General features: G+C 39.0%; 1 protein-coding gene across 3 annotated transcripts; it reads right to left on the bottom strand.

The window, feature by feature from the left end:
* Nucleotides 1–1237: 1237 nt before the first annotated feature.
* LOC307071484 (cell adhesion molecule CEACAM6-like) lies at nt 1238–9305 on the bottom strand. 3 transcript variants are annotated; one of them, XM_079730470.1, is made up of 9 exons: nt 9234–9305; nt 9021–9128; nt 3711–4082; nt 3389–3604; nt 3005–3256; nt 2740–2830; nt 2597–2651; nt 1849–2087; nt 1238–1768 (listed from the first exon to the last, which is right to left on the bottom strand). In XM_079730470.1, the coding sequence occupies exons 2-9, from the start codon at nt 9073–9075 to the stop codon at nt 1693–1695; spliced, it is 1356 nt and encodes a 451-aa protein (XP_079586596.1). In that variant the 5' UTR covers nt 9076–9128; nt 9234–9305; the 3' UTR covers nt 1238–1692. The 3 variants fall into 3 exon arrangements, with proteins under 3 accessions (XP_079586596.1, XP_079586597.1, XP_079586598.1); XM_079730471.1 differs by having other exon boundaries at nt 1849–2084; XM_079730472.1 differs by having other exon boundaries at nt 3542–3604.
* Nucleotides 9306–9722: the final 417 nt, after the last annotated feature.

The raw sequence follows: 9722 nt of genomic DNA, 5'->3' as shown, positions 1-9722 counted from the left end.
ACAAACAAACAAAGTTCATATTGAAAATATTTATATTGTGAAATTGTGGTACAACAATATATTTCCTGAAGCACATTAAAAAGCCTCTATAACTTAAATGACTCAGCTCCCAATTTGTTCTTTAAATTTTCAGCAAATCATTTAATTTTAACATAAAATAGGTATTTTCAGAATTCATATTAAAATTGAATTATGTTTCAGTTCTGCAACCAATGCTATTAAAGTACTGATCCAGCCTAACTGTAGAGGTGGATGGATGGAGAGATAGACTGATACATTGCAGTTTCTGTTGAGATGGATAAAAAGTCAAATATATTTCAGCAATTCGGCCATGCACACTAATTATGCATTTTAAATTTAAAGTGTTTGGTCTCGTTAAAAAACCTAGAGCAACAGGTAGACGTGACCCTATAGCAACATATACATGTGACCCAATGAACTGATATGACCCGAGCAACAACATGTCGGTATGTAATAATAACGCGTAGTAGGCATACTACTATGTATATCAATAAAGAAGGATGCCATCTGTATTTCCATAGGCCAACCTCATTTGTGTACGTGTTTTACATCAATGTGTGTTTGCTAGTACAAACACTTTGATAGGCTTTCCCCGGGCACTTTGTGTTTGAACATCAATACACCTCGTGGTCACTGATTGGATATGGAAGAGAGAGCTGATTTTCCTTTTGTAAAAATTTATTTGGGATATTTGGAATTGATGTAAAAACATTTACTGTTACCAAAGCCACTTCATGTTACCGTCATTTTGTACAGGCCTTCTAACTCCCCCTATTGACGTAGCTAGTACAACAGGAGTCGCCCAAGATCAATTCGGCCATGAACATTAATTATGCATTTAAAATTTAAAGTGTTTGGTCTCGTTAAAAAACCTAGATCCTAGCAACAAGTAGACGTGACCCTATAGTAACATATAGATGTGACCCAATGAACTGATATGACCCGAGCAACAACATGTCGGTATGTAATAATAACGCGTAGTAGGCGTACTACTAAGTATATCAATCAGGGCAGCAATTGCACCCCGAACACTACCTGGAAGGAAGATCCCCCTGTGATCATCTTTTCCATGGTAATAATCCTAGTGGTGATCATTGGTAACAAATCAAGCGATAGTCCACAGCAATAATCCAGTGCTAATCCACAGTAACAATAAGGTTATATCCATTCATTTATCGTAAGATCCTTCACAGGATCACACCACTCAAAATAACAATTAATAAATTGGAAATATCACCTTTTAATGAAATAGAAGAGGAGCAGTGTACAGCATTGTAATTCAAACTTAACAGCGCATATCCTATTTAAAGGCATATTAACCCAAAAATCACTCTTTAGTTGAAGCGGTTACATTTGGTTATCACTAAGTGTTCTGTGTTTTTTTTACTCAATTGTAGAAAGTAATCAAAAGGGCAAATTTGATTATATATAGAGAAGGATATAGGACAGGTGATGACAGGTGATGGGTACGATGGTTAGTTCACCAAGACCAGAATTGTCATTTAATACTGTGAAAAGCGCAGTACATTAAGGTAACCAGAAGGTGGTACACATCCCTTACAGGTGCAGTACATTCATGTAACCAGCAGATGGCAGCGATGAAGCTGAGTGACTCCCACAAGAACAACAGCCCCTGTGACTGGCAGCCATCAGTGATTACAAGTGGAACAATCAAACCCCCTTGGGTGTTTTCTTGACAGTGCTGTACAACTCTGAGGTTTCTCCAGTCTCTCTCTGGTCACAGGCCCTGTAAAGAAGACAGAGGACATATGAACTTCGGCCACCTTGTTTGTCTATTTCTCTTTAGAAATACCAAGAGAAGCTTACTCGGGCACAGGGTTGTGGCTTTTAAAGATGACCGCAGAGTAAAGGACCTCCTCTGTCTGATCTGATTGGACACCGGAGGCAGCCAAACAGGGAGGCACTTCCTGGTTCTCTGAGTGAGAGATGTGGACGCTGGCATAGTGAAGGTCATCCTGACCTTCTATTGGTCGTCTCTGTGCTGCAGGAGCTGAGCAATTGGACAGAGCTGAGACGTTGTCATACACCGAATCAGGAAGTGGCTGCTGGGGAGTGAGCACAGAAGGTTACATTAAGAAGACACTTTACACTTCTGAAGACAGTCCTGGAGGCCAGTTGTTTCTGGTTCATTGAGAGACCATTGGTGGTCCCACCATGAAGGCTGCTGTAGGACACACTTCCAACCCTACAAGGTTTCTTTCAACAACTTTCATCAACATATTAATTTGCTTAGCAAACATCACTTTCTCAAGTCATGACTCAGTCATGATTTAAGAAACTCTCATAATCAACTGAAGTTTCTATTCTCAGTTGACCCTACCATAACATAGTTAACAGGTGTAATGGCAACACTGCCCCACAGAAAGTATACAACCAGACTGATTAGTCGAGTGACTTTGGATGTAAAGTATAACCTAGTGACAAGGCTACAGCAACAGAAAAGGATACTTCCTAAGGAAACGACTCCTGTGTGGTCTTGTGTGGAGGCCTCAGGTAATTTCCACTGTGTCTTAGTGATGGATGAGTTAGTAATAAATGGCTTCCTGTGTCTCACCTCCATAGGATCTGGCCTTCCTCCCTGTCCACTGGTTCTGGATGCCCTCTTTGTTCTGGTGAAGAGACAATAAACATTAAGAAGTATCAGGAGAAGTGAAGGAATGCCACAAGGAAAGAGAGAAAGAGGAGAGTGTATCTCACCTCATCCAGAGGAAGACTAGGAGTACAGTGGCCAGTAAGACACCAATGGTTCCTACTGCTACTACTGTTGTCTGTGATGATGATGTTATCTCTGGAACATAGTCATCTGAATCAGACACTGATAACAAACTGTTAAAAGTAATAGGCCAACAATGAACTGTGTCCCCATTGTTGGTGAAGTAGTAAGACTTGGCCTATTCATTCTCTGTGTCTGTGTGTGAGTGTGTGTCTGTAAGTTTGTGTTTGTTCTAAATGGGCAAATTACCAATGAAAAAACAGGTAGAATTATGACGTCCAATGGCATTATGAGCTTGGCAGCAATAGTTTCCTCCCAGCTCAGATGTGATATTAGTGATGGTGTAGTTCTGTCCTGATCGTCCCACTGAGTCTTCATGTTCCTTGAACCAGGTGTAGTCAGCTGCTGGGTTGGCATCACTGCTGCAGCTCAGTGTTACTGAGCTGCCGTTGACTATTTCACCAGAGGGACTCACGGTCACTGAGGGGGTCTTTGGAACGTCTGTTAGAAGTTAAAATAATTAATTAAAACTCGACAATTTGAGTGCATCCATAGTACATCTACATGTAGTTCTGTACCCTAAAAATTCCATTACATCTGGTAGCATGTCTGTATACTGTGGAGTTGACTTACACACTAAAGGAGAGTGGAGACGTTTGTATCCTTCAACAGCACATGAATAGTTGTCTTTAGAACTAATATTGCCTTTGTAGTAAATTCCCTGTTCTACACACTGTCCATTCCTGAACCAGTTGTACTTAAAACCACCAGTAGGACTACACATACTGTGACATGTCATGTTTGCCCTGGTAGGATCAGTAGAGGAAGCAAACGACACCATCACCTGGTCTGAGAATGAAATACACAATAACATTTAATAAGATAACACACAAAACAAACCTGCAAGAACACAACCACACAGGCACACAAACACACATTAGTAATTCAAGTTTACCTGTCACAGATAACTTCACTCCAGGGTCACCACTAAATTTCCCGCTTTTCCTGTTTATTATGAACCTGAACATGTACTCAGCAGAGTCACTCTGTGTCAGGTTTTTGATTTTCAGGGCACACGTTCCATTACAGCTGTTCTCTTTACAACTTATCTCTCCACAGCTGTATTCAACACGACCCTCATAGTCTGCATCCTTTGTCAGACTAACTGCCTTGTGCTTTTTTCCTTTATGCCACAGTTGTGTGACATTTAGTTCCTTATCTTTTTTCGGGAAGTTATAGGTGCAGATGATGTCAACAGTTGATTCTTTTAAGGCGCAGACGGTTTTAGATGTGCAACCAACGGCGTAGCCCACTTCACCCTGTAGCGCTGAAAAAAACATGTCATTGAAAAAGAACATGACACAGAGGTTCAACTAATGAAATGGATGATCACAGGATACACAAAGGTTGTTGGGTGGAGCTGCAATCAACCGATTCTTGACCACTGAGCTGTGAGAGGAAAATTTAGAGCATCATGAGACCAACATTATACAGCTAATGATAGAGCTAGTGACACAGCTAGTAACACAGCTAGTGATAGATCTACTGACAGAGCTAGCAATACAGCTAATGTTAACCAAGCAGAGAGATCGGTAATTTACAGATGCTTTGTTCATTGACATTCAACATTAAAAAATTGGTGAAAGCGTGGATGGGCTCATTATGGAACTATGGGAATGCATTGAATGTTGGGGGTAACGAGTTACCTTAACGATATTATTTTTTGTAATATTAAGTTACAAAGTAACGCGTTACCGTACGAAATTACTTTTTGTTCTCATGTTTCCCAAAGCCTGTGTTTTGAAACTTGTGTGTTGCTACTGATTGACCTCACCATAGCCGACTTCATCCTGTTTGTGGATTTTACAGTGAGGCATTTCTTTGTGCAGTCAGGGATATTGTTCTTTCATATTGTAACGCAGCGTTGAATAAGGAGGCGATGTCTGGCTTGCAATCCTGCTCTTTATTTGGCAAATACAACGGTTATCTCCGGTCACTGTTGGCCGTCACCACGCCGTACATCCAGCCCAGAGTGGTAGATATAACAGAGTGGCGACACTTCCATTGGACTCCGTTGTAGCGCCTACTTCCGGGGTATGGAGCCTCGAATAGTTCCAAACAACCATTTTACGGCGTAGGAGATCATTCATTTCCATTGCTGGCCGCCGAGTAACTTCTGAGGTAAATTTATTAAATAGCTACCTCTTTTGAATTATCAACTGTCTATATTGTATCAGAGGCCCTTTATGATGCATATACTGATATTTATTTGTATATGCACAGCGTAATTATATATATATTTGTCTTGGTAGACGACCGTTTGCCTGCTAGTTTGTTAGCTCAACTTCGCCATCTGTGAAGGTATCTCCAGGGGTAAATTGATTAAATAGCTACCTCTTCTGAAATTTCAGCTGTCTATATTGTATCAGGACCTTTATGAGGAATATACTGATATTTATTTGTATATGCACAGCGTAATTATATATATTCTTATCTTGGTAGACGACCGATTGCCTGCTGGTTTGTTAGCTCGACTTCGCCGTGTGATGGTATCTACACCAACAATTACAAAGTTCAGTAGTGAATCTAACTTTTAGTTAGTTAGTTATTTAGTTAGTTATTTATGTTGGATTGGGCGAGCCGTACATGTGGTAACCCTTCTCGGACCGATTGGAGCATCCAAATGCTGCACAGCCAACCATGGTATGACCATTTATCTATAAAATGTTAGTTGTAACCAATGAATCATGACACCATTGAAGATCACAGAGCGGGTAACAACTGTTCCTCAACCACTTATGCCCCGACTTTTGAGAATAGGTTAGTTCATGACCAAACGAGGATCCTCCCTCCTAAACCCATTTTGAATTTGCTCAGGGCTATTATCAGTATTGTAATTGCATAAAGTATAGTATATTTGCAACGTTATATGTTAATGGTTTGCCCTAAGTATATAGTGTTCCCTGCTGTGTCCATTGTTGAATCTGTTCACACAATCGCAATCACTTGTTCTTGTTGTCACACTAATTGTTTAATAAAAAAATACAATTTCATTCATCCAAGCGTAATGAGTTGTTATTCTTTAATATATTTGATACTTTGTGTGGCTTATATCTTTAAATGATCATGGTAGAACATCTTGAATACTTTGATTTAAAAACAGATGTAAGGTAAAAGTTAAGGTTAGGCCAGTATGCTAACACGAACGTGAAGCTTTCCCCCCAAAACTTAAAAACGTATCTAATAGCTTTCAGTTGTCCACCTACCACTCTAAAACAGACATTTACAAATATGCAATAATGCAGTAAAAAAATAATAACAGTCAGACAAATACTTGTATGTGTTTTTTCATTCATATTTACCATTCAATATTGAAATCTCTGCTGTCGTCCCATAAAATAACATTGAAAGCGCGGCGTGTTTGGAACTATTGAGGCTTACATGAACCACGTGACAACCACGTGACCACCCTGTCGGCGAGATCATAGCGTGTCGCAACTCTCTCTCTATAGACCAATTTTCACCTTACGTCAGAACGACGTCACACGGGTTCAATCGCGCAAGACGGTGGCAAAAGATAAACCGAAAAATGTCGTGTTGTGCCGTGGGATGCCAGAATCGTAATTCTGTAAACAGTGACCTGAAGTTTTACAGAATACCAGCAGATAACAACTCGTTTAATGCCAACCGCAGACGTCGTTGGTTACAAGCTATCAGAAGATCCGATTGGAACAAAGACCTTATTAAAAATGCCAGACTTTGCAGTTCACACTTCATATCAGGTAAGTTAACCTAAGAACTTCACTCAATCAGACACATCACTCGGTTTGGCTTACAAAAACAAAATAATGGTAAAGTTGTACGCTTATCTAACGCTAGAACACAGAATAATGTAGTTTTAGTCGTTTTAGCTAACTTACCTTAAATTGTTTTAGGCCTACGTTGTCTTGACGACTAGCTAGTCTCGTAAGCTTGGCAAACTCAGGCTAAATTTACCTGTTACACTATCGTAGGCCTACTGTCAATAACTAGAATATTGTTTTTTGGACAGGAGAGGTCTCCATGGACTTCAATAGTCCCGACTTTGTACCTTCTGTCTTTTCCTTCGCAACCCAACCATTGACAAGGTGCTATGGCAAACGGATCTGGAAGACGTATCCCACTGCCCACTAACGTCAATTTGGCTAAATAACAGTGTTTATCACTGGGTGACAGGCTATTGAAATATGTCGAAAACATTTTACTAATCAGATCTAATCAATATTAACTATAATCTTTTAAAAATCTATCTAGGCTACTTGTATTATTATCCGAGTGGTCATTTTGCCGTTATAAATAACTACCCTTTTGCTGTTTTCTGCCACCACCCTGCGCGCGCATCCGAATGTTTACAAATAAAAAATTGGTCTATAGCTCTGATCCAGCCGTAACACCGCTAAACGCCAACAAAAGACGTCACTTCCGGACCCTGACCCTCACGTTGTTCCCCCCCACCCTCTCGCAAGACAATCCCCCATTAACCTCTACTAACAACATTAGTGCATAACTAAACACATGTGAACGTTTGCATAGCTGCTGAACGCATAATAACAGAACCACATTAACCCAGCTCGTTACAATATGGTTTTATATGCTATTTTGTATAGATTTATACAATAAACACTAAGGGCCCTATCTTGCATCCGGCGCAATTGACTTTCTCACTGGCGCATGTGTCGTTGCTAGTTTGCAACTGGCGCAGAGCGTTCTTTCCTATATTCTACAGTTGGTCCCATTGAAGCCGTCTGCCCACACTTAAATTACTTAAGACATCGTAACTCGGTCAAATTTCAACCGTTTACCATCGTTCAAACCAATAAACAAATCAACACACTTGTATCTTCAATAATATCGAAACGGAATTACGATATCATTTAAACTTTATTAAGAATCACAGTTTTAGTTTCATACCGGCTTCATTTTCAGTTGGTCTTCTTGACTTACGTTGACGCTGGAGCGTGAGGACGTTCAGCAGTGTTGCCAGATTGGGCGGCTTTTCTCGCCCGATGGGGCTACTTTTGGAGGACGTTCAGGTAGTGTTGCCAGATCGGTCGGTTTTTCCCCACTATTTTGAGCTACTTTTAATCACGCACCGGCTCGCTATTCTCCACACACACACACACACACACACACACACACACACACACACACACACACACACACACACACACACACACACACACACAGTGCAGGGCAATACATTTTTGCCCTTTACATTTCAGCATTTTTAGCAATGCTTTGCACTTTTCATTCAGCTGTCACTTTATTTGTTTCCAACCATTTGCTTTTTCTTAAATGGTGTGCATGTACATTGTTTACTAAATGTAGACTTTTGAACTTGTTTTCAAATCCCTTCACTTGATTTAAGCCATTTAACGTTTCTTTATGTCTTAATCTATGTGGCTTTATTAAAAAGTATTTTCAACCTCACTTTGTACTACAGCACTCACCGCATTTTCTGCAGGAAATGCATTTTCTAGTTAATTTCGATATTGTACAAAACATTAATTTTATGATATGAAATGATTCAAGGTAGATATTTACATTGTTTTACCAAAAAACCAAGATAGGACATGTATATTATTGTATTGTATTTGCACGATATCTATCCTACTTCCACAATCTTCGTTTTTTTCATAAAGTTAGTCCCAATTTAATGGAAATCACTATCAACCCATTAATATCTTTTTAAACCAAAAAAAAACACTAAGTTTTGAAATATTCAGCTTAGACATGCCAAACGTATTCTAGTAATAACTGGCATTCTTCAACATCCTTTGTTTTGTACTCGAAGGGTATTCAAAGTTATATCAAATATCAACTGAGTAGGTTACACAAAGCTTTAAATAATATTTGTGTAATAGCTTTGCAAAAATTCTATGTATCAATAGAATAATTTTGCTTTGGTTTGATGTGTCCTTGTTGAATATTTATATATATATGTTTTTGAGATTGTATCTTGAAAGTAACTTCACCTTTTAGGATGGGAAGCCATGTTAACTTCTGCCCTAATTCAGACTTTAATCTACTGGATTCTTTTTACAAAAAATTGTAACTCTTGTAAATATGTCAGATTTGCCTAGTAACCAGAAAATGGTGAATAATCTTTAATTTGATGTCAAATGAAAATATATATATTTGGTCAAAAATTTCACACAGTATTCTGACAATGATCAGTAATCAGTGAAACAGTTAAACTGCATGTTCCCAATTTGAATGTACCAACCTGGTAATGACAGAAGGAAAGCTAGAAATCCTCTTGCTGCTGATCTTGAATTCATGGTTAGTCCTGTCCTCTATCAATTGGCTGTTGTAGGGAGATATTTAAACACACCTGGAGGTAAAATAAATGTAAAAAATACATAAAAATAAGAAATACATTTGTTTATATAATTGTGTTAAGCAGTGGAATGAAAGTTAAGGAGGTACAACATCTTACTGTAGAAGAGAGAGCTGGTCTGCCAAAGTCTGTGGCTACCCGTTTCTAAAAGCTACTTGAAGAAGTACAAACAACATAAATAGACTTCCTTCTTCTTTAGTGCTGATCAGCAACATGACTTACTGAGAACTAGTGGGGTTGGTGCAGTGAAGTTTGAGACCATAATGACCAGTACAAGGTTCCTTCTTGTTTTCTATATTTACTTTATTTTCTATTAATCTTCTTATCTTCCTGTGCTTCGTGCACACACATACACATACAACCTGCCGGTCACCCAGTAACAGATGGTTCTGTGATGATATCTTGTGATGGTTCCTAACCAAACACTTTAAATGTGTGGTCCCTCAAAAACAGAAGCCTACTTTTCTTTATTTTTCTTAACTTTTTTTGTCTTCTTTTTGTTATGTCTTCTTTCATAATATCAATTACACACAGTTAGTCTCAAAGGCTCTCACTTGGGCTACGGCTGTACGGGAGCGCAGTTCCGAT

The sequence above is a fragment of the Pollachius pollachius genome, assembly GCF_949987615.1.
Source record: "Pollachius pollachius genome assembly, chromosome: 2".
Taxonomy (NCBI): Eukaryota; Metazoa; Chordata; class Actinopteri; order Gadiformes; family Gadidae; genus Pollachius; species Pollachius pollachius.
Note: the sequence above shows the minus strand (reverse complement) of the source record. Positions and strands in the feature narration are given on the sequence as shown.